Source organism: Equus asinus, chromosome 11 (assembly GCF_041296235.1).
Source record: "Equus asinus isolate D_3611 breed Donkey chromosome 11, EquAss-T2T_v2, whole genome shotgun sequence".
Lineage (NCBI taxonomy): Eukaryota > Metazoa > Chordata > Mammalia > Perissodactyla > Equidae > Equus > Equus asinus.
In genome coordinates this window covers 12849965-12876168 of record NC_091800.1, presented here as the reverse complement: position 1 = coordinate 12876168, position 26204 = coordinate 12849965, and the positions used below count along the sequence as shown (strand labels likewise).

The following is a 26204-nucleotide window of genomic DNA, read 5'->3' as shown; positions in this document are numbered from 1 at the left end:
ACTAACTCATAAAAAGAATTAACTGAAAACAACATGTTTGTAATTGCTCTCTGCAATCTCTTCTCCCATTCTGCCCCACCTACTGGGATGGGTCTTGTCAAGGTCGCTGCCGTGCTGCGAAATCATACGGTCACTTTGCCGTCCTCTCTTAATGGAATTGTGGGCAACACGTGACACACTTGACCATTTGCTTCTCGAAACGCTCTCCTCGGCTTCCCTCACACCCTACCCCGCTGTTGTCCTCCCACCTCACTGACTGTCCTCTTGCCAAGGCTGAGTCTGTTCTCTCGTGTCCCTACACCACCTTGTCCAGTCTCGCAGCTTCCAAATCCTTTAAAACGCTGATGAGTTCCGGTTATATCTCCAGCCCAGACTTCTCCACGGAGCTCCAGACTTCCCTATCGACTGTTGGTCCGACACGACCTGGATGTCTAGTAATAACAATGATGAGAGCTAAGTAATATCACACGGGCTTTCTTTTCTCAGACATGCCAAACTCGTTCCCGCCTCAGAGCCTTCACATTTGCTGTTCCCTCTGCCGAGAACACCCTGCGCAGACATCTTTGCATTCCTGACTCTTCCTACTCATTTGGGTCTTCACTCAATCGTCACCTTCTCAGAGAGGCCCTCTCTGACCACTCCATCCAAATTAGCCCCCAACACTCACCCAGTTCTCCACATCACAGTGCCCTGTTCTGTTTTTTGTTTTTTTTGCTGAGGAAGATTAGCTCTGAGCTAACATCTGCACCAGTCTTCCCCCACTTCATATGTGGATTGCTGCCACAGCATGGCTGACGAGTGGTGTAGGTCTGTGCCCAGGATCCAACCCGTAAACTCGGGCCACCGAAGTGCAGTGTGCCGAACTTAACCACTACGCCATGGGGCTGGCCCCTCTTGAGTGTTTTTATAGCACTTACCACCATTAGAAATCCTCCTGTTCCTTATTTGTTTACTGGTTTATTTTATGTCCCTTCTCCTTGCATCTACCTCTCCTCCCTCCAGGAGTGTAAGTGCTTTGAAAGAGCAAACGTGCTAAAAGACAGCACCAGAAAAAAAGCCTTCACTTTCTATAGACAGAAGGAAGACACATTTTGCAGGTGACATGTTTATCGAATTGCTTGGGAACATGAAACAATAGCACCTACTATGTGCCCGGCATTCAACAATGCCAGGGATAGAGTGGTGAATAGGACACACCAAGGGTATCCTGGAACGTCAGGCACACAATCGGGGGTTAATAAACAGTTGCTGAATCTACTAAATGACTCATTTTAGTACAAAGAAATTGTATCTCTGATTATGAACGGAAGACACCAGAAACATTCTTAACAAATGTCTGCTATATTATTAACTTCTGAGGAAAAATACATGAACGATTATAATGGGTACGGATGTGGAAGTACTAAAGGTATTCAACAAACCAGGAAATTCAGAGAGCACAGATATTTATATACCTGTGCACAGCATCACTTGCAACCCAGCAAGCTACTGTTTCATGTTCCCAAACATTCTGTAAAGGCTGTGTTTGTGTCTGAATTCCTAATTTAGCTACAAGTTGTAAAAGTCCTACATACTCAGACAGCTTGCTTTGGCTTTTTTTACATCAGTAGAAGTGGCTTAAGAGCAAAAATCGCATTCCAGTTACTCACATATAACTTCTCGATGCTGACAGCCCTAGGATAAAAATAGCCATTTGGAAGTAAATTCCTATCAAGGAGGCAAAGGAAATATGAATAGGACAGGATCTCTCCTGGCAAGTTCAGAATCAAAACTTAGTTCTTCAGATGTGAACTGAACATGGGAATCAGTTTTGCATAACATCTCCAATTCATTATATAATAAAATTGATAATGGTTTTATAGACTTTGTGTAAATATATCTTCAATGTCTAATGGATTTCTCTTAAAAGGACAGATTTCTATTAATTTTTATCTCTGAAAACTATATTTACTGAGCTGCCCACTTTTTTCTCTGATTTCATTAATTCCTTTTCCCCATGATCCTCCCCACTCCCACTCTAGGTTGGATTAACAAATACATTGGGAAAATCAGAAACATAGGCAAAGATCTTTTATTTGCGGTTAGGCTTACATAGTTCCAAAAAGTAAACATAATTAATAAACAACCAAAAGTACCAGAGGAGGTGCTCCGGTGTCAGCAGAAGGCACTGATCATAACACAGGGAAAGCTTAACATGGATCTTCACGTTCAGAGGCCAGTTTGGCCCTGTCTGATGAATACACTGTTTTCTGAGTGTGACAGTTGGCAGGCAGGAGTAGGAAGACTCTTCTCCCTGGCGTCAGGCAGCCAGAACCTCCAGGAGTCTCATTTCAGATGACACAACGGTGACCATGATGGTAGCATGACAATAAATTCCAGCTATGACAACAATGCTGATGTCATCACCAACACCTGGACGGGATCTATAAACCCTTAGGGTGCCTCTCACCCAGCCGACTGTCCCTGATCCATTCCTCGGGTGGGCCACAAAATCCACTTTCACAAAAATGAACCCAACACATTCAGTTACCACTGAACCACAACAGTCCTGGGATCTGCTAACTTGGGAAACAGTGAATAATATTGCATCATTTTGGTAATGAGTCAAATCTAAGCTACAAGAAAGATAGATTGTTTAAAAAACATACACATGGGTACTTTTGGTGGTATGGCTTTAAAACTCTGTGCTTGCCTATAAAAGCATTACAAGCAAAGTTAATGAATAGCAATTTTTATTAAAAAAAAAAAGAGGAAAGTATTTTACTATACCAAAACTAGTTTAAGATATATCAAAATCAAATTTTATGCAAATACCTTTAGAAAACTGAATTATATAATTAAAACATTAAAATACAGAGTACTTTGTACAAATTAATACTGTGTTAAATTACTATATATTAAACATATGATTTGAAAATTAGAGCTGTTTCAGAATACTAGGTTCAAATTTCATTCTTTAAGAACCCAGGGAAATTGTCAGATCACCATGCTGTCCTTCCACTAGGGTTTCAGGGTACCCCAGGGGGTCTATTCTGAGTCAGAGAGTCGTTAAGTAACAACCAAGAAAAATAAGAGTAAAACATCAGGGACAAATTAACTTAATTCACTTCCTGAGACTTACACAGAGCTCACTGACTTGAATAAAACACAACACTGCTTTTAAATATTGAGGACACTATTTTCTGGCAGCATCCAGTACACTTCCATGTTACAAGTAGGTCATAAAGATAGGGCTTCAGGGAGAAACAGAACACAGATGAATCTAAAGGAATTATTCTTTTGATGAGGCACAAACAGGGAAACAGATAAAACATACTTCTGATTATAGATTACAGGGGATGTCACCGCCAGAGTTTTATGATGTTTTTTGAATGACCCTTAATATAGCATTATTCCTACCAAGTTACTAGGAAATAATTTTCATCACCAGCAATATGGTTAAAAAGTTTACACCATTGTAATTTCCATGTCAACAGGCTGTCCCTCTTCTTTATATATATACATACAGAATGACAGTCACGTCTCTCCAGTCTCACGCCCAACTGAACCCTTCATTATAATGAAGAGAGACAGGAAGGAGGCTTCTCGTACCACTTGTTTTTCTGTGACAGAAATAAAGCTGCTGTATCACAGCTTGAAAAATACACAGTTATCACTGTGTGTTACAGTTACTGCATAATGCAAAAGCAAGTGATTTTTCCCAGAAAAAAAATCTGTTTCCCCATGACTTCTTTTCTCCCCCCCCCTTAAAAAATACTATATACATAATTTCCCCCTAACGTCAGGAAGCTTCCAATCCGACGTGGCACACATAAGTAGTATGATGGCAGCACAGCAGGATGACGCCAGGGTGCACAGGCCACCATGCTTCACAGCTCCTCCTTAGAGCCTTTCTGTGTCTCCCGCTTGGCTTTGTCTTCCTCACGGGGTGCCAACCACGTGAAATACACCTTCACCGGATCGATGTTCCAGTGTTTGTGGAACGATATGGGAACTTGGTGAGAAAGGTAGGCCTGAGGGTAATCCACAGGCCGAGCCTGCAGGAGGAAGAACAGAGAATGATGCTCTCTCATTCACCGAAAACAGTTCTGCTTCTGAACAGCACTGGAATCTACGAAGCACTGCTTTCCTGAGATATTTCATATTAGTTACGGGAATCTAAAAACAAGAAGGAAGGCCTCTTCCACTAAAATCTTCCCTCTAACTGCAGGCTGTTCACTTTTGCGTCTCCAATTACTTTAATATCCCAAATGCATCACTCCAAATGCAGGGCCTTTTGCTTCTACGTTCCACAGCCATGCCTCTGGGAGATGCCGCAACCACGGGAGTCAACATAAAAAGCTTTCCTTGGTAAGTCATTTAAATTACTATTATGACTTCTACAAAAAGGCAGAAAAATGGTTATTTCAAGGTCCCACTAAAGAAACTGTGGCCATGCATGGGTTGCGTGGGGCAGGGCACACTGGGCAAGGCGTGCTCGGGGTTCCCTTTGCCTGCCCACGGCTCTAACATGTAACTGGGTATAAGTCTTTCAGAGCAGGGAACACGGAGCTTGTAGGGAGAGGGGTAAAGTCACAAACACTCTTCCGACCCAAATATCTAGTCTGGTTCCACAAGCGTGAATGGAAATTTTGAGCAACGAGAAGCAGTTTGAAAGAGGGCCTAAAAAGTTTTTGCATCATCATCATTTCAAAATTCTCTAGAAGTTAAAAGATTAAATTTAAGCAGAATCAGATATAGCCTAGAATGACCAGATTGAAGAAGTAACCTACGGGGTATGGGAGGAAACTGAAACAGATAGTATTTGGTTTACTCCCAACAAAGCATCCGCTTTCTCCCAGTGCTCACCCTGTCTATAAATTACACGGCCCACCTGTGTTCTAGAGTAACGCACTGGGCTATCAACACTAAAACAGTCTTGGCTTTATTAAAACTAGATATAATACACTGTAAAAACAAGTCTTCTCTAGGATAAGATTTTGTTATGTCCTGCTTAAATTTTGATATGAACACAAACTTTTAAAAATGGTTTACAGAATACCTTCATTAAACTTTACCTCATTCAATCCTTGAAACAACCTTGCAAGATGGTCAGAGTATCATGATTCAAACCCAAGGTACAGATGAGGAAAGCAGAGCTCACAGAAGCTATCACTCTCCCCGGTAATATGAGCAGCAAATGTGGGCTCGGGAGAGAGCAGGAGCGAGACCAGCTCCTGGCCCAGCATCCTGCCAGCACACCTGCAGCTGGCGCTCAGTCCACAGGCACGCGTGTCAACTGCACTCTGACCATGCTGGCCTCCTTTATCCAGTGGTGGCACAAATGTCCTGCTCAGACGAGTGTTTGAACAATAATATCTGTGAGGAAGACTTCACGCTAAGGTGGGGGAGAGCCTTCATAATGGATATTTTATTGCCCTTTAAAAATTCCAAATGCTCATGGAGTTAAAAATCTAAGAAGGGAATTTTAAAGAGAAAAGACAGACAGAGACCAAAAATACATACTGGAATAAAGCCTAACTGAGCTGGGAAGGTATTGAGTATTAGCTGAGGGAATGTATATATTATACGATGTTTATTTGCAAGGCCCTCAGAGAGTTTACTGGCAGGGAAGAAAATCTAGGAGAAACATCCTCTCAATTCAGGGCTCACATAATTCCATGATGGTCCCAGAAGAAAGAAATGAAAGCAGAAGAAACAAATCTTTGCTTGTTGCTCACACTGGAAAATGAACTGCTGGACATACAAATATATCTAACGGGAAAACGATAAACCCCTAAGAGCTTCCCTCTGTTAATGCAGATTCCAGGAGGGACTAACTGCATCTCAGGAGCCGTGTATGCAAGTGAAGAGCTGGCTTGTTAAGGATTAGCATATGCTAATCACTTCTGATAAACAAGGTCATGGAAAAGAACAAGACAAAACCAGAAAAATGAACTGCATCCAAAGAGGCAGCCGTAACACCAAGAAGTCTACACCGCTTCTAATAATCACATCTCTGTGCCCAAAATGCCAAAAGGAAATCCCAAACAGGCAGGTCAGGGGCAAGGAAGGAGGATGTAGGACCAGACGTGGAGCACAGTGGGACGCTGTGCACCCACCATGAAAAGAGAGATGGCTTAAACTGCATGAGAAAGACATAAAGTGGGCAAAAATAAAACCTTCTTACCTGTAAAGATTAGAGCACACTGCACAGTGCAACAAATGGAGATTAAAATGGTATTTCCTTAGATAAACACTTTTTTACAGCTGTATTGAGGTATGATTTACATACCATAAAATTCATGCACAGCAATGGTAGTTTGAAAATTTTTAGTAAATTTCCAGAGTTAGGCAACCACAAATCCAGTTTTAGAACACTACCATCATTCCCCCAAAATTCCCTTGCATGCATTTTCAGTCAATCCCCACCTCCAACAGCAGACCCAAGAAACCACTGATTTGCTTTTTCTGTATAGTATTGCGTTTTCTAGAAATTTCTTATCATGGAATCATAACAGTATTTTGTGCCTGGCATCCTTCACTTGGTGGTGTTGCATCTATCAGTAGTCCATTCCTTTTTTTGCTGAGCAATATTGCAGTGTATGGACATACCACACAAACAACACGCATTTATTGTGACACAGCTTTCACAGGTCAGGAGTCTGGGCGCAACTTAACTGGGACCTCTGCTCCACAGTCCCTCACAAGGTTGCAATCAGGATGTCAGCCCAGGCTCTGTGGTCTCATCTGAAGGCTCAACTAGGAAAAGAATCACTTCCCAGCTCACTTGGCTGCCAGCAGTATTCAAGTCCTCGAGGGCTATTGGACTGAGGGACTCACCTCCTCGCCCCCACGGCAGCTTGCTTCATCAAAACAGGCAAGCTAAGAAGGCAACCGGGAGAGGCTGCGAGGACGGTGGAAGTCACATCCTCTGTAACCTAATTCCAGAAGAGACATCCCATCGCCTTTGCCATATGCTATTGACCCACACTCAAGAGGAGCGGCTTATACATGAGTGTGAATACCACCAGGAGGGACCACTGAGATCTGTCATAAATTGCCTACCACATGGATTTTACTTCTAAAAAACTGCCAAAATGTTTCCACCGTGACTGTATTTTACACTCCCACTAGCAATGTACGAGAGATCCAGTTTTTCCACACCCTCGTCAACACCTGGTATGGTCTGTCCTTTGGCTTATGGCCATTCTAGTAGATGTATAGCAGCACCTCACAGTTATTTTACATTGGCCTAATGACTAACAATGTTGAGCATCTTTCCATGTGCTTACAGCCATTCAGATATCTTCTTTACGGGAATGTCTGATCAAATATTTTGCCCTTTTTAAACTGAGCAGTTTGTTTTCTCATGAAGTTGTAAAAGATTGTTACATATTCTGGACACAAGTCCTCTACCAGACACATGATTTGCAAATATTTCTCCCAGTCTATGAGTTTCTTTTTTCATTTTATTAATGATATCTTTTGAAGAGCAAAGATTTTTAAATTGTTATGAAGTTTAATATATGAATTTTTCCTTTTATGGATCATGCTTTTGACGTCATAATAAATCTTTGCCTAAACTAAGGTCACAAAGAATTATCCCTGCTTTCTTCCAGCAGTTTATAGCTTTAGCTCTTATTTTTATACTGTGATCCATTTTGAGTTAATTGTTGTGTATGGTGTGAGGCGAGGTTCTAAGCTCACTTTTTGTACGTGGAGAGATATATTTACAATTGTTACAGCACCATTTGTTCCATCTTCCCACTGCACTACCTTGGCATCTTTGTCAAAAATCCATAAATAGAAGGGTTTATTTCTAAAATCTCTATCCTGTTCCATTGACATACATGTTTATCTTTATACTAATTTCACATTCTCTTGATTATCATAACTTTATAGTAAGTTTTCAGATCATGAAAGTGTAAGTCCTCCAATTTTGATCTCCCTTTAAGAAACTGTTTTGTACTTCCATATAAATTTTAGGATCAGCTTGTTAATTTTTATAAAGGAGGCTGCTATGATTTTAGTAAGGACTGCACTGAATCTATAGATCAATTTGGGGAGTGTGGAGAAATAAAATTTCTCTGAATTTCTGTGTTCCTGAGCCTTAACTTTCTAGAAACATCTCACATCCCACGAGAATTGGATCTGTAGTCATTTGTCCAGTTAACTGCTCTGAACCAAACCGAGAGTAAAACTTCCCCTAACTCTTGGAGAAGGCCAATGGTTACACCCCTAAACTAGGCCCCTAGGTTAAGCCCCAACGTGCCAGGAGACCTGAACACTATCGCCCTAGGGTTACAGTTACACTTCAAGGAGTTACGAGGTCTCTGGAGACCTAACTGGCAGACCCAAAGGGCTGGAGCAAAAATGGGAAAGGGACAGCTGCCTCCTTCACCTTTGTAAGCAGAGAAAACAATTTTTCCTTGTCCCTTGCTTATGGGGTCTCTGGCCACGTGTGTAGGACAACTGACCTGGCTCTCACCGTATTGCCCTAGAGGTAAAAACCAGGTCAAAGGGGCAAGGGGAGTCGGGGGTGGAGGCAAGATGTGCTTATTATTTACTGTGAGGTATTTACTTTAAAAGTCTGTCTCTGATCCAGAACACTTCATGTGGGCATTCAGGATAAAATTATTAAAGTTAACTTTAAATGAATTAATAAATTCATTTAAATTAATAAATTCATCTAAAATGAATATTAAAAAATCAACAGGGAAAACTGTTATCATAGCAATATTGAGCCTCCCAATCCGTAAATATGGTATACATCTCTTCATTTATTTAGATCTTAATTTCTCTTAGCAACATTTTATAGTTTCAGTGTAATTTCTTTCTAAGATTAATTCCTAAGTATTTTATTCATTCTGATGCTATTTTGAATGAAATTTTCTTCATTTCATTTTGAGATTTCCAGCTGCTAAAAAATACAGATTGCTTTTCTATATGATCTTGTAGCCTGCAATCTTGCTAAACTCGTCTATTAGTTCTAGCAGCTTCTTCCCTTGGTAGATTCTTAGGATTTTCTCCACACAAGATCATGTTGTCTGTGGATGAAGACCATTTTATTTCCTCCTCTCTAATCTGCACCCTCGTATTTCTTTTTTTGCCTCATTACACTGGCTAGAACCTGAGTGCAATGTGGAATAAAAGTGGGGAGACTGGCCATGCCTGCTTTGTTTCCAATCGTCTTATTTTGTAGATTCACTTTATCAGGGTGAGGAAGTTCTCTTCCATTTTGTTGAGAGTTGTTTTTCTATTTGTTTGTTTTTTATCATGAAGGGGGACTAGATTTTATCAAATACTTCCTCTGTGTCTATTGAGAGGATCGTGTGGTTTTTACTCATTATTCTACTCATATGTTACATAACCGATTTTGGATATTAAACTAACTTCACATTCCTGTGATAAATTCCACTTCGTCATGACATATAAGCCTTTTTATATATTGCTGGATTCAGTTTTCTAATATTTTGTTAAGGATTTTTGCATCTACATTCAAGAGGAATAGTGGCCTGTAGTTTACTTTTATGATGTACCATTTTAATCCCTTAGTTAATTTTTTAGCTGTTTTTTGAGTGATCGTCTTAGTGCTTCCTGTAGGGATAACAACATGCATCTTTGACATATTTGGTAAATCCTGGCCTCATAAAATGAATTGGGAAGTATTCTCGCTCCTCTAATCCAATTTCACCAATGTAGATAGGTTTAAGTACATTTTCTATGGCTTTTTTGAGACAGTTTTGCTAATGAGTGTGATTCTAGAAATTTCTCCATTTCACTCAATTTTTTTAACTTGTTGGCATGATTTTGGTAGGGTTTGTAATGATGTCCCTTTCTTCATTCCTAATTTTGGCAATTTGTATCTTCTCTCTTTTTCTCATGGTCAATCTAACTCAACGTTTACCAAGTTGGTTTATCTTTCTAAAAGAACAAATTTTTGGCTTAACTTATTTTCTCAGCTGTTTTTCTGTTTTCTACATTGATTTGTGCTCTAACTTTTAATATTTCTTTTATTCCACTAAGTTCAGGTTTTATTTGATATTATTCTTTTGCTTCTCAATGTATATGCTTAGATTAATGATTTACTATGTTTATTCCTTCCTAGTATGTGTTTAAAACTATAAATTTCTAATTACTATATAACTACACTCAAAATTTTTGATATGTTGTATTTTCATTTTCATTCCATTCAAGATATCTTCTAATTTTCCTAATGATTTCTTTTTTGACCCACGGGTTATTTAAAACTATGTTGTTTTATTTCCAAATATTTGGGGATTCCTTCAATACTTTTTCTGTTGATTTCTAATTTCATTCCATTGCTGCAAGATTTTGTATATTTTCAATCCTTTTAAATTTGTTGAGACTTGTTTTATCACCTAGCATATGGTCTATCCTGTAGAATGTTCCATGTACACTTGAAAAGAACGTGCATTCTGCTGTCAGATGAAATGTTCTATACATGTCAGTCAGGTCAAGTAGTTAATATTTGTCTATTTCTCTTTTCAGTTCTGTCCATTTATGTTTCATCTATTTTGAATATCTGTTGTTGGGTATATACACACACTTATAATTTTTATGTCTTCTTGATGTATTGATCTTTTGTCATGAAATGTCCCCCTCTTTCTTCTCTAGCAATATTTCTGTTCTTAAAATCTATTGTGTTTAATATTAATATAGCCACTCAAGCTCTCTTATGATTAACTGTTTGCTTGGCATATCCTTTCTCATCCTTTCACATTCAACCTATTTGTGTCTATAAGTCTAAAGTGTACTTGACTCTGATAGAGAAAATATAGTCAAATCCTGTTTTTTATACAGTTTGATAGTCTCTGCCTTTTGACTAGGGTGTTTAATCCATTTATATTTAATGTAATAATGGATATAGTTATATTTTCATCAGCCATTTTACCATTTGTTTTCTATGTCTCCTGTGTTTTTTGTCCCTCTGTTTCTCCTTTATTGACATTTTTTCTTGTTAAACAAAATCTTTTAGTGCACATTTAAATCCTTTATTGATATTTTAAGCTTTATTTATTTATTTATTTTTTAAGATTTTATTTTTTCCTTTTTCTCCCCAAAGCCCCCCGGTACATAGTTGTGTATTCTTCGTTGTGGGTTCCTCTAGTTGTGGCATGTGGGACGCTGCCTCAGCGTGGTCTGACGAGCAGTGCCATGTCCGTGCCCAGGATTCGAACCGACGAAACACTGGGCCGCCTGCAGCGGAGCGCGCGAACTTAACCACTCGGCCATGGGGCCAGCCCCTAAGCTTTATTTTTAAAGTTATTTTCTTGGAGATTGCTCTAAGAATCAGTATGCATCTTTAACTTAGATTAATACTGACTTAATTCCAATAAAATCAACTTTGCTATAATATAGCTCCATTTCCTTCCCCTGCCTTTGTGCTATTGTCATCATATATATTACATTTATCTATGTCATAAACCCAACAATATAGGGTTATAATTACTGTTTTAAACAATCTTGTATTTGTTAAAGAAATTGAGAAAAATATACATATATGGTTATGTGTGTTTATATACACCCATTTTTTCTTCTCTTAATTATATATATATGCACATATATACAGATATGTATATATACACACAAACACATACATAGTCTTTTATATTTTCCCTCATATTAACCTTTTCCAGTATTCTTCATTCCTTCCTATATATTCCAATTACCATGTGGTGTCATTTCCTTTCAGTCTGAAGGATCTCCTTTAGTTTTTCTTGTAGGAAAGGTCTACTAGAAAATAATTCTCTCACTTTTTGTTTATCTGGGAATGTCTTTATTTCACTTCTGTTTTGAAAGGATAGTTTTACTGGATAAAGAATCATTGGTTGATTAGTTTCTGTTTTTCTTCCTGCCTTCAGCCTTCTATTATTTCTAACGGGAAATCAGCCAATAATCACTTTTTGTTTTCCTTTTCATTAGGTTATTGTTGTTTTTAAGACTTTTCACTTCTTCATTGTTTTTCAACCATGTGACTATAACAGGTCTACATGTGATTCTTTTCATGATTATCCTACTTGAGCTTTGTTGAGCTTCTTGGATCTACAGATAAATGTTTTTCATTGCATTTGGGAAGTTTTAACCCTTATTCAAAAAACTTTTTGTCTAATTGTCTCTCCCTTCTCTTTCTAGGACTCCCATTAAACGTATGATGGCACACTTTATGTTCTACCCCATGTCTCTGAGGAGGCTCTGTTCATTGTTCTTCAGTCTTTTTTTCTCTCTATTGTTTGGACCTGGTAACTTCTATTGATCTGATTTCAAATTCACTGATTGTTTCTTTTCCCATCTCAAATCTACTATTAAGTGCATCTAGCTAATTTCTCATTTCAGTTATTGAGTTTTACAACTATAGAATTTTCATTTGGTTCTTTATCATAGTTTCTATTTTTATATTAAGATTTGTTATTTCTTGAGTCATTGTCATCATATTTTCCTTCAATTCTATGAACACAGTTTCCTTTAATTCTGTGACTAGAGTTTTATTAGCTGCTTTGAAGTCTTTATCTATGAACTCCAACATCTGGTTCTACTCAGAGTCAGTTTCTAATGACTACATTTTTCCCTGAGGACACCTCTTAGCTTTTCTCACAATAATTCATTGGAAACTGGTTATTTTAGATAACGTATTATAGCAATTCACAAATCTTTTTATTTTTATTACTTTTTTTTTTTTAAGTAACTTGCCTGGACTTACACTGTGGAATCTTTTTCCCTGCAGTGTGTGGCTGCTATCTCCTCTCAAGTTTTAGTTTTTATTTTTATTTTTTAGCTTGGCTTGCTAGAAATCACCCCTGTGCCTAAATAGCTTAGCGGTCAACTTATGAAGTAGGCAAGGTTGTGCTCAAACACCTCGAGCCCACCAGGCTTCCATTTTTGTGTGGGTTGGAAAATACGCTCAAAGCTTCAGTGGGTTTTCAACTACGCCTTGGCGCATGACTGTCCCACGTGCATTCACATAGTTTCCCAGTGGAGAGCTTTCCTAGCCCTACTACTGCTCTCTTATTTCCAGGGTATTAGGTATTCAATTTCTGGCTAATTTACCCTTCACTCTATCTGAGACAGCAATCTCAGACCAGCAAAGGTGCAGGTTTTTCCTGTTTATTTCCTACCACGTTCGACAATTTTAGCTGACATTATCTGTGGGTTTTTCTCTCCCTCTCCGCATATCAAGTCCACCCCCTCAGACAGCAAGGCTGTTGTTTTTTCCAGCCAGGCCCATACTGTTGAAACAGCTGCTGCTCTCTCCGCCCAAGCTGGGGTGGAAGAGGGCCAGGTGTGGGGAGCTTCAGGCAGAAAAGCCTCAGAAGGCCTCAGACTCTGTGGTTCTTACCCAAAATTGTAGCAGCTTTTCAGGAATAAATGCTTCTCAACGCTTTGGGTTGATTTCCAGAATTCTGAAATGGTTATTTTGACAGTTTTGTGCAGAAGATTCACTGGCCATTGCACACTGCCATACCCTTAGTGACATATAATTTTGGAAGAACAGAAAGCCACATGTTCTAGATACTTTGTTACAAAGGGATATACTAGACATTCCTTGAAGCCCCCTCTTACACCTATGATTTCACAATAACCTTCCCTGGCTAAAAAGAGACGGAAAGCGGTCCAGGCACCTCTGTATCTGAGACTGTTTCCAAATGCCCACTCTATCTCAAACTCATCAGGAATCTTAGATTTTATCTCTTTGCCTCATATCTCTTTCTCAACGTGAACAAATATACTGTTTGGATCAGTGTTCAAACATTACAAATGGAAAGTACTGTCCAAATCATAGCAAACTCTCTAAAAGAGGCTTAAGAATTGGAAGATACAGCAGTATCTGTTGGGGAGGATAGGTTTTAAGCCTATTTTACAATTTTGGAAAGGTTTAAAATTTATTACATGAATTAGAGAAATCAAGAGTTTTCAAGTGTGGGTAACAATTTTTTTTAATTATCTTCAAGGACTTATGTTTAAAGATTATTTTCCTTCTTTCTTTTCACCTTATCATTTTATTTACTAACGTATTCTTCCCTAAGTAAAAAAGGCTGCTATAAAAATCTAAGACTATCATATTAACCAAGATAAATTACTTCCTTTATACACCAATGTTTTAACTACCCTTACTTTTCTGAGCAAAACATGAAATACAGCAAGAGAGAGAGAGAGACAAAGAATAACTTGCTTTTCTAAATCATCATAACACAACACATAGGCTTAAAATGGGCAAGCCCTTTTCAAGGTTTTAAAGGATGGATAAGTACCTTCTGACTGGTACCAGAAAGGAAGTTTCTCATATATTTCTTACTATTAAACGTCCATTTTATCCTCCCTTGTGGTCCTCAAGAATGTAGAAATGAGTCCTGCCTTTCTTTTCTTGAGGAAAATTAGCCCTGAGCTGACATCCATGCCCAGCTTCCCCTTCTTTAAATGTGGGATGCCTGCCACACCATGGCTTGATAAGCAGTGCACAGGTCCACACCCAGGATCCAGGCTGGGAAACCCCAGGCTGCTGAAGCGGAGCATGCAAACTTAACTGCTGCACCACCAGGCTGGCCCTCAGTTCTGCCTTTCTTGATAATGCAAACACTTTCTTTGCCTTGTTCAAGTTATTTTCTATGGCGCTATTCCTGTCATGCTCAATTTTTCATATTGCTGTGACAGCATTTGCTACTGTTTAGTAAATAAGGCATGAAGACTGTATTTTCAATATAAGGGAGGGCACCTAAAATACACATGCGTTCATACATTTCAAATTTCAAAATGCTTTGAATTTCTTGAAGGAGAGCGTTAAATGGGTGTGGGTTAAGGTTATTTTTAGTGCAAGTATATCTGCTATTCTTCTGATAATATCAAGAACATTCACTGACCTGATTCTTAAGAAACTACTAAAAATAATGCAGAAGGATTCCCTTCTCCAATCCCTAACTACAGTACGATGATGCTATTAGCACCAACCACCCCTGGTAAACATCACCTCATCTTTCTTCATATAATTCCCAGAATATATGCTTACTGAGAGACTATATTAAAATTTAATAAAGTTTAGCCACTCAGTTTAATAGCAACCAAAGGGGAGAAAGTCCAATAAAAAGGCAACCAATGGACAGCATAAAAACTGAGGACAGAGGCCAGCCCAGTGGCGTAGTGGTTAAGTTCACGCACTCTGCTTTGGTGGCCTCGGATTAGTGGGTTTGGATCCCAGGCATGGACCTGCTCACTGCTCATCAAGCCATGCTGTGGCGGTGTCCCACATATAAAGTAGAGGAAGATGGGCACAGATGTTAGCTCAGGGTCAGTCTTCATCACCAAAAACAAACAAACAAACAAAACTGAGGACAGTGCAGAATTACATACATTTAGTGGCCAGCAGGACCATACTAGGTCAATTCTGTATATTTCTAGATAGCACCTCATAATTTTTAAATACCATCAATTTTTTAACTCAAAAGAAAGAAGAAAAGAAGCTTTTTTCTGGTTCTACATGCAAGGACACTGGTCAAACACCATTTTGTTTTCTAAATGTTTCTCCCTTCCACCTTCATGCTGTAGACGGCACAGCATCAACCCTCTGGACAAAGAAGTCTATAAGGATGCCCCCCAGGAGCCTGTCCACATAGTTCTTAAGATTGTTTCCAGAAGAACATGTGAAGAGAAAGAAGTAGGATCCTTAAGTGAGAAGAAAACGCCCCTGTCTCCTTCTGAGGCAGGAATGAAAACATTTTCCTCACCTGATGGAAGAGAGGGCTGTGTGTCACGGGGATTCCCAGGCCACTGAAGCACATGCCCAGGACCATGTCATCGGGAGCATCATTGCTGTAGCAGCGACACTTACTGGCAAGAAGTCTCCTGATTGCTTCTCTGCTGAAGACCATTCTAGTGGGAAGCCAGAGCAGACAGAAAGGGATTAGAACAGCTCCCTGAGACCACAAATCAGAAGAAAGAAATACAGTTCAGAGGCCAGCTTTCCGATAAAGATAAAAGACACTGACATCAGCAGGATTTTGTATTTAATGGTTATTCCGGAGAAAACATTTTTGTGCTTTCTATGAAAATAAAATCACTTTGAAGAGAGATTTACCTATTTAATAGGCTATTTTATTTCTTTACACATCTCTTGCAAACTAATACTATGCAATGTTCTTTTTCTAATGTCATTGGAAAATTAGAACAATTCTTTAGTTTCAACACTCTCAGTGAAATCAATAACAAAATCTGCCAGCATTCCCAGCAGGTAGATGGGCCCAGAAATACTAGGTACCCCACTCACACAGATGATGACCGACATGAGATCAAATCTAATTGAAGAAACCATGCACTGTGCAAGTGATTCCAGTCTACAGAAGCTTCCTCAGGCTGATTTCGAGAAAGAGAAAGAACAAAACTGAGAGGGAGAAAGAGAGACTGACTTGCCTCTGATAGTGCAATGACACTACTTGGCCTGATATGCTGGGTACTCTCTGGTGGGACTCATGCTCATTCCTGCCTTTCTGTGCTCTCCTCAGCACTGAAGGAGGCTAGAAACTTTAAAACAATATTTTCCAGCCTTTGTTGCCGCTGAGTCCTGGCTTCATTCTGACAAAGAAGGGTATAATACTGGGGGAGGCTGTCTGCTTCTGGCTCTGGCAGTCTCTGTGGCAGAGGCAGATGACAGTGCGCAACTATAGGCTCCAGCAGAGCTGGCATGGGGCAGCGGAGCATTGGTGGAGGTCCCACAGCAGCAGCAGTGATCCAGTCCTGGGTCTGGCTCAGATGCCATGTTGGGACCCAACAGCAGCCTGCACAAATGGGCTCCAGTGAACAGCACATGATTTGCTCCTCCAGCCTTAGGGGCAAGAGCAGCTTTCTACAGTCACTGAGCTCTGGCTCAGACCACCCGCTCCCTTTTATTCTTATGGCCCCTTGCAATACTTTTGTACCAAGTTCCTGCAATAAACTCTCCTCTTTTTAAAATATAGATTGGTTTCTGGTTTCCATTCTGGTCCTTAGGTTAGTAATGAATCTTCTTGTATCATGAATAACTCAATAGCTCATAGGGCTGAAGGGACTAATACGGTTCACAAGCTCATTCCCAGCCAGCAAAGACTTTCCTGAAGGCAAAACTATCTAATATGTATCCGTGTATTCCCAGAGCCAAACACAGGGCCCTGCACACAGAAGGCACTCAATCAAAGCTGGAAGCATCAAACAAGTGAGAAGGAAGCTGCCTTTGCAAAGATCTTCTTCCCGGGGGAGGAAGAGTCCTATGAATCAGTGGAAGAGGAAGGGAGAAAGGACAAATGGCTTGAACACAACTTGATTCAAGGACGTTGACGGCAGCTCAGCTGGGCTCGGTCCAGTGTAGTTTAACTAACACCAGTGACCAAGCACTGGCAACGCAACAAAGGGGAAGACACACTCCTGGTCCTTGTTAAGATGTCAGAGGACACGATGAAATGTGACAAGAGGAAAAAGAAGCTCCTCACGTAAGATGATACAAGGAAATACGACTGTACGAGAAGAAGAAAAAAAAGTTCTTGTGAATGATACAAAAAGGAAAACCGCAAGTTTGAAAGCTCACATAAACTGCCTTTCTCTTAGAAAGTCTAGCGTCCACCAGTGACTCTGGGCCTCACACCTAAGTGGCTGAGTCAAACTCCTGCTCAACTACCTGACCTAGGAAAAGGGCCTATGAGAGGGGACATGTGTCAATGATATAAGGACACTTCCCTCAAGTCATCTATCTGACGCTACACCAAGAAAAACTTCATAAGTATACTAATTGTATTCCAGTCAGAGCAGTCATCTTGCTCTCTTAAACCGTATTTAAATAAAAATGCTTTCATCTTCTCTTTTGCCAGCATGTAGTAGAACAAAAAAGAAAAGAAAGGCCTTTTATTTTGGCCATGCTCTGAAAAATTACTTTACAGGAAGATAAAATTTAAGTGTGAGATTGTTATCGGTAGTTTTTTTCTATTTTTGCCTACTCAGACAGAACAGTCTTACACTAATTATTCATATAAACTAAGTATATGTGGGCCTTTAATAAAACTTGTTTATCAGTATGCTGACGGTTCCTTTCAAAATAAAGTTGCCTCCAAAAACGGAAAATTACCAGACACATCATAGTATCTCTGTCTGCCAACGTCTAAATATTAAAAAGATGTTGAGAGGCTATAAGACTAATAATTTGGCTTCCTTTAACATATAATATACTAATTTGAAAAATAAGAAAAACTGAAATGGGAGGCAGGGACTTGCCCAAGGGCATCCATGCAAATCGAGAACACATTCAGAAGACAAAGCGCATCTAAAACACGCCCGCCCCCTCCTGGTCTTCTAGCGGAGGAGCAGGTCATGCTGTCTCTTTGGGTAACAGTCCCCATGGCCCCTTCCAAGAAGGCTGCCAAAGAGACTAATGACATGCCGGTCACAGCTTCCTATCCAAACATATATATTTTCAAAAAAGAAAACAGTTATTGAACTAATTGTCTTCAAATACCTAAACTTTCAAGGAGTAAGCAACGAAGTGAAAAACAGACACTTGGATTCAAATAGTGCCCAGGTCTCATTTTCCAAAAAATACAGAATACCTGCCCACCCGGGATGGGAGGCCACACACCTGGCTCAGCTCTGGTAAGTGGGGCTTAAGAGGGTGATTTAGGGCAATGGTTTTCAAAAACTTACTGACTATAAACCATAGTGAGAAAACAAAAACACATTTCGTATTGCAACCATTTATGTGTTGTGTGTGTGTATAAAACTGAAACAAAAATATCACATAACAGTACGTACCCTTACTACGTGGGATGACGCACTATGATACTTCTATGTTATTCCATTCCATTCTGTATTTCATTATTTTAAAATGATGGTTAGGACCCATTAATTGGTTTTACAAGCCACTGATTCATCCTGACTTGCTGTTTCAAAAAGCATGCTGATTCTTAAGCTGGATCATCAGGAAAGTCTACTGCAATGCTAGAGAAACTTTAACATTAGGATGCAGCTTTTATCAAAGGTTGACATAAGAGACAACGTCATGAGGAACGTTTCTGCATCTTTGTAAAAATGCTATTAAAGACAGAATATTACACTGGTCAGTGTTAATTATGCAAAGATCAACGCTCAGTGTTCACGCATTTGTTTACTCATTTACTCATTGTATCTTGTAAAAAATGCGTCCCTATCCTAGGAAGTGAGGACATAATGAAAATGATGCCTTCAAAACATTCATAATTTAGGTGGAAAATCAAATAGTAAATAGGCAATTAAATGATAATGGTTTGCACACTATGCTAAGAAAGTACATTAGAAAGGCATCAAACCCAGACTGCAGAGGCTAGACTAGGCCGAAGGCCTCCAGGAACACAAAAATGATGGCTGTTTCAAGTGCAAAAGAACGAGGAGGATTAGCCAGGTGACAGAGGCGGAAAGTTGGGGTGAGAGAACAGTGCTACGTAGAGACCAGCAGATGCCATATCTTGGGAGAAGAGAAAAAAAATAGTGCCTCTGAGGAACTGAAATAAGTTCAGCATGAATTCTTGAAGATGAGAGTGCAGGTGGACGAGGCTAGAAAGATAGGACAGCATCTGCCAAGACCACGGAGGCCTGGTAAGCCTTGAAGAGGAATTGGGATTTTATTCTAAAGGTGATGGGAGGTTATAAGAGGATGCAAAAGACTTCCACTCCTGTGGTAAGACAAAAGAAAAATCAAAATAAAATAAAAATCCTATTAATCTATTGAACTGTTGAGGAGAGGTGGATGATATGAGGCCTAGATGAACTAATTTCTAGAAGATGAATCCACTATGGCAGCTTCGAGGGCAGGAAAGTGGAAGAAAAGCTAGAGACTTTGGCCCCAAGACAGTGGCCTCGGGGGCTCCCAGGGCAGCTGTGGATCAGGCAAACTAGAAGAGATTAAAATTGGGGCCTAATCCCTGATCTACCTGGCTTCTGCTGAACTCTGAAGGATTATCTCCTGGGCTTAGAAGTCAAAAGTAGGAAAGGGCTCACACTCTTGGGAAAAATAAAAGCAATAAGAAGTTAGTGAAGGCCTGTGAGCAGGGCAGTGACAGATCAGATATGCTTTTAGAGAGGCCTCCGACCACAGAGTGGATACGGCATAGAGTGGAGCAAGATGAGCAGCAAGGAGACCAGGAGGCTGGGGCAGGGACCCACACGAGAGATGCTGGTGACTTAGACTAGCACTCTGGAGGGGGACACAGAGAGCAGTATTAACGGAAGAAATATTTAAGAGACAAAACTGACATGACCTGGTGATTGAGTCGACTGCAGGACAGTGGGGAATGAGGAAGGAAAAGGGTGAGAGCTGATTCTCAGATTTCTGGGGTAGGAACTCACCTATGCTGCTATCTTCCCTGAGAGAGGACCAGCCAAAACAGGGGCTCAAGCCAGAGAGGATGCGGTCAGCATGGGAGGTGTTGAGTGTGATGTGTCTATACATCATCACAGCGGAGATGTCCTTTGGTAGGGGGATACGTTACTCAGGAGGTCAGGAGAGAGTTCTAGGCTGCGGATAGAGATTTGGGTGCACTCAGTACAAAGCCAGGGGGGTGGACAAGGTCACCCAGGGAGAAGAGAGAGTGAGAAGAGAAGGGAGACGAGAAAAGATGCCTGGAAAACAAAGACATTTAAGGGATAGAAAAACAGAACTGAGAAGGCATGAGCAGAAAGATAGGAATAAACAAGGATAGGATGGTGTTCTGGAAAGCAAGAGAAAGGAGTGTTTCCAGGAGTAAACAGTCGACTTTCTCAAAGGCTGCCAAGAGGTTAAATGAGAGAAAGATTGGGAGTGATGCATCTGATTTGGCTGCATGGAGATCACTGGAAACCTCAGCAAGGGAGTTCAGTGGAAGGCCAAGCGTGGAGGTCGGACGGAAGTGGGAGCCAAGAAGTGGAGATAGTGAGAGCGGTGAATTCTTAAGATGTTTTGAAGGGGAGAAGAGATGGTGTGGCGGCAGGAAAAGTTTTACTATGGGAAAATTGGAGGTGGTGGGAAATATCCAGTGGCAAGGCAGAGGCTGAACAGAGAAGAGGTGAAAGGAGCCATCTTGGTGGTTTAGCTGCGGCTGCCAGGGTGTGGGAAGGCAGAGCAGTGGCACTTATGCAACATATCTGCCAATCCAGCACTAGCCCGTGAGCTCCAGGAGGTATGGAACTGTGGCTTTCATTTGCATTCCCAGGGCTAGCCTGGTGCCTGGCACTCACTATGCTTGTTGAATGAACGAAGGACCAACTGGAACAATGAAAGGCAAGGCTGGTTAGGTAAGGTAAAGTGAGGTTTCAGAAGGACTCAAGTGCCTGTCTCAGAAACAACAGCTAAATCCTATAGGCAAGGAAGACAACAAGATAGTTGTCTTGCAGAAAGCACACAAAAAGTCACTTCTGTGTTAGAAGTATATATATAAACCCATACACAAACGACAAGGTCCCTTTCAAAAGTGGAAAGTTCTGGCTCAATGGTTGGCATGCCTTAATCCTTTATTGGGCCCAACACCTCAGCCAGAAAACTAACTGCATTACCGTAAGGCTGCAAATAGCTTGAACCATTTTTTAATGAAGAGGTCAATATCCCTCAGTCCTGCCCTTTAGTGTCTTTTCAAAGGCATAGCTGGCCCCCCATCTCTTGTTGCTAATGAGCCCAGGTGGATACACGCCACTGCTCAACAAAGAAGAGTACTCCTGCTCAGGCCTCTTCTCACTATGAAAGAGCCACTTCCATAACCATGCTGTATTCACCACTGAATTGGCTAGTACAAACCAGAACTGGAACACCTGGAACATGACTCTCGAGGTCCTCCAGCAGGAGCCACTCTGACCTAGGAGATTGCAAACTAAGAATATAAAGTCCCAGCCCTTCAGAAATTTACCATCCAGCGCCTAAAATGTTGCCCGGCACACAATGGACATTAAACAAACACCTGTTGAGTGAATTTAAATTATTATAGTTGATAACTTAAGATTCACCCTAAATACCCCAATAGCAGAGACTATAGAAATAATAGAAAAGACTAAGGGCTCAATTTACCCATATGAATCAAATTAAAACGTTTGCCCACAAGAGACTGGGCATAACGCTTCACTTAAAAATATTGATTTTTAACTGTTATTTAAAACCTATAAATCCTACAAAAATAACACTTAATTGCTTAAGTCTAAACTTCTTTACCATTATTTTCCCAAATGTGATTTATAAACACTGGAGAATTTAAAAGTCTAACGACTTGTTTTCTGAAATTAAAATCTATATCCAATTTTTTTTTCATTTAAACAGACAATCAAAACTAATTGGCTTCCTAGAAGCAATCATTACAATAGAGACATTTCTACCAAGGACCTTGACATACATTTTTCTATTGTCTCTTCACGGGGTAAAGTATTCTTTACGGGGAATTCTTTTCACGTTTAGCAAACTCAATGTTCCTTTCCTATTTCGGTGACAGCTACCATTTGCAAAGCACTTCCATATCAGCATAGATGCCACTGCCCCAGACCCACCTCTGCACCGTGGGAATGGCAGTTTAATGCTGGGAGTATTTGCAGAAAGCCATGCTCATAGTTACCCTCCTCCTCCCGTGACGTAGCTGTAGCCGCCAGTGCCCAGGCCGTAGCCGTAGCGCTCCCCCAGAAACACGGCTTCACTGGAGTCGTAACAGCTCAGCAAGCGCTGGAGCCTGGAGATGCTGAGATTCCAAAGGGGACATAAGCAACAATCATTTCATTCAAATGTGTTTCCAGAGTAAACATTTTATGGTTCTTACATCCCACTGGTTATATTAAGGAATACTACAATAAAATCACTTACAGATGGAATCCAAGCAATTTACAGAACTGGATTTTTTTTTAAAACAAACAAAAAAAAGAATCAGTGAACACTTTGCATTACTGGAGAGAGGAGAGAAATTGAGAAAAAAGAGGCTTACTCCTCAGTTTTAATAAGCCCCTGCCAGACGTGGATGCTGAGTTTGGGTGGACAGGACAGCAGGTTACCACAGGAAAGGTGGTTGGTCTACCAGCTCACCTATACCAGTCCTGTGCTCCAGCGAGTGTGAACTAATCCTCGTCTCTTTTCAGATGTCCTTGGTATCTTTTTTAAACTCCTGATGGCCAACAAGGGAGTTTTTGGGCTACAAGTGGGGTCCACGTCAGCATGTGGCCGGGGTGGGGAAGGGAATTTCGGTGGTGAGGCACTTGGAAAACCTTTCAAATATAATATGCAACTATGCTTGTGTTCCCTCAAGTGAGCCAGCCTAGACTGTGGGCCTCTTGGGTCTATTTGTTTCTATCTTCTGACGCCTAGCCTTCTTTGTCATGTGTCAACAACGACAGCTTACAAAGGGCAGCTTACAACGACAGCTTATCCATGGCTGGTCAGAATAATGCTTGCAACTGTGGGTGCCGTAAGGATGAGAAAAAAGATTTCACAGGAAAATAAAATCTAGAAGTAACTTTTTAAAGCAAAGACAAACGTTGATGTTAAGAAAGTCTAGTTTTTCCATGTTTTAAGAACTTACACCACTTAAAAATGCCTTATAGAAAGTCAGTTCGCAGTTTCTCCTAAACTAGAGCTTTCTGTCAGACACGACCACATCCTAGGTTCCCTCAAGATATTACTCAGCGTTCCTCGAAAAAAGATTTTCCATGGTCAATAACTTCACACTGACTATTTTTAATGGGTTCAATAAATTTCAATGTCTCTCAAGCCCGTGATTCACGAGCATCATGTGTCTCCAAGAGGTGGGTATGACATCAAGCATTTCTCTAAATTATTAAGCATGAATTCTTTTCTCACAGAGCAATATTAACATCTAGAACACCAGTGTTCTAGAGTCTCACTTTTCCTCTCTTTTTGGGGGTAGGGGTGGCGTCAAAGAAAACAAAGTGGAGATGTACAAGAAGAGATCATCCTTCCCAAACATGCTCATGCATCTTACAAATTTTTTTTTTTTTTGGTAGCAATAAAGCTAAAGCTGCAGGTGAAGAAAACAAACAATGCATGAAAACAATCTCTTACAAGTGTGGTGCTAAAAGAATCGGCAAGTTTGCCAATCAGGTTTATTATCTGTCTGAAGGTCAAGGTCTCTCGTAATGTTGACAGTCAGAATGGCCAGAAAATGTTATCTTTGGAAACGATCCTGTTTGCGGCACACAAGTTAAACACTCTAGGCATCTGGTTTGGAACCAGCCTTTAGGAAAGCATCTAATAACTGTGCAGGGGAGGGCCAGGGAGTGAGTGGATAACTAGTAAAACACCATTCGGTTACGGAGAATATATTCTTGAAGATCTCTAAGGAAACCGCAGTCTTTGGTTGGTAAAAGGTTCTGTAAAAACTCAAAGCCCTCTGGGGCAGATTTATGTCTACTTCATGATCTGAGAAGAAATGAAAAGTATTTCTCTTCCTCCTGAGTATTGTAAAATTATCAATTTAACCCTCAACCTCCAATTTCTGAGGTTAAAATAACTGAGATTTTATATCTCCTCTGGATTTCTTTTCCTTGTAACATTAACCATTTCCATATTCAAAATATTTTAAAGCTGAAGAATTACAAACTGAGTCTGACAACTATCATATACCTCATATTTGCCAAAAACTGGAAATGTGGCTGAAGGAGACAGATCTCCAATTCTATCCAAGTGGATTGGCTACCGACCCAAGAAAAGAACTTCATTTAACAATGTTACCTTTTAAGGCAATTTTGAGACACAGAAAGGAAGAAAAACAGTATGGCAACACTTTAAGCACTATCAAAATTAGATTAATACATCTTAGTGTTGCATACAGATTTTAACAACATAATACTGATTTTTAAAATCCACATGAAGTTCCAATCTAACCTTCTATGACTTTTATTTTTTAACTTTTTATTTGGAAATAATTTCAAGATTATAGAAAATTTGCAAGAGTAGTATAAAGAACTCCTATATACCCTTTACCCAGATTCACCAATTGCTAACTTTCACCCCATCTGTTTTATCACTCTCTCTCAATCTCTCTCTCTAGATAGACAGATATATATACGGATATACATACGCACATATATGTGTTATATATACATATATTTGTACACATATGAATGTGTGTGTACATATATACTTGCGTTCTCTTTTCTGAAATACCTGAGAGTAAGCTGCATACATTATGCCCCTTTCCCCCTAAATACATCAATGTGTACTTCCTAAGAAGAGGAAAAGTTAGGAACTTTAACATCGATACAATAAGCTTCTTAAAAAGTTAAACATACACCAACTGTATGTCCCAGCCATTCCACACCTAGGTATTTGGCCAAGATAAATGAAAGTAGGTGTCTATACACAGACATGTACACAAAGGTTCATAGTAGCCTGAATTACAATAATCCAAATCTGGAAACACAATGCTTATATCTAAGCTACCACCATATTCCAAATTTATCAATTGACCCAATAATGTCCTTTATAGTGTTTTTTTCCCCTCCAGTACAGGATGCAGCCCAGGATCCCTCATTGCATTTATTTATTGTATCACTTTATTCTCCTTTAATCTGGAATAGTTCCTCAGCTTCCTTTGTCTTTCATGACATTGGTATTTTTTAATAATAAATGCCCCTGTCCTTTTTTAATAGAATGATCCTCATGTTGAGTTTGTCTAACGTTTCCTCATGATAAAGTGCAGGTTATGCATTCCCAGTCATGGTATTTTATTGGTGATGCTGTGTCTGGCACATGATGTCCTTCATTGGTAATATTCATTTTGATTACCCAGTCAAGGTGTTGTCTGGTTTCTCCACTGGGCTGTTGCTATTTTCCCTTGCTATTTCTAAGAGTCTCTGGGCAGACACTTTAACACCAGCAAATATCCTGGTCTCATCAAAATCTACCTCTAGTTTAGTTTAGTTTAGGAGCTTTCTCTCCATAGAGCACAAAGAAGGACATGTGAGGACACAGAGAGATGGTGGTCACCATCAAGCCAAGAGAAGAGGCCTCAGAAACCTACCTTGCCAGCACCTTGATCTTGGACTTACAGCCTCCAGAATCGTGAGAAATAAATTTCTGTTGTTTAAGTCCACCAGTCTGTGGTATTTTGTTACGGTGCCCAATCTGACTAATACACCGCCCTTCTCCCCCATTTATTTACTTACTTACTTATCTATTTATTATAAGCATCAACTCACTGATTCTTAATTTTAATGGTTCATGAGTCATTATTGTCCTTAGTTATAATGATCCTTAACTT

The 26204-nt window shown here is 40.0% G+C and overlaps 1 protein-coding gene across 1 annotated transcript in view; it reads right to left on the bottom strand.

Moving 5' to 3' along the window:
* Positions 1-2055: 2055 nt before the first annotated feature.
* Positions 2056-26204, bottom strand: part of B3GLCT (beta 3-glucosyltransferase) — a 95683-nt gene continuing 71534 nt past the window's right edge. The window contains exons 13-15 of the mRNA XM_044777327.2: positions 22554-22673; positions 15720-15864; positions 2056-4037 (exon numbers count right to left, since the gene is read on the bottom strand). Of these exons, the coding sequence (XP_044633262.2) occupies positions 3870-4037; positions 15720-15864; positions 22554-22673 (433 nt within the window). The 3' untranslated portion in view covers positions 2056-3869. The remainder of the gene's footprint in view (positions 4038-15719; positions 15865-22553; positions 22674-26204) is intronic.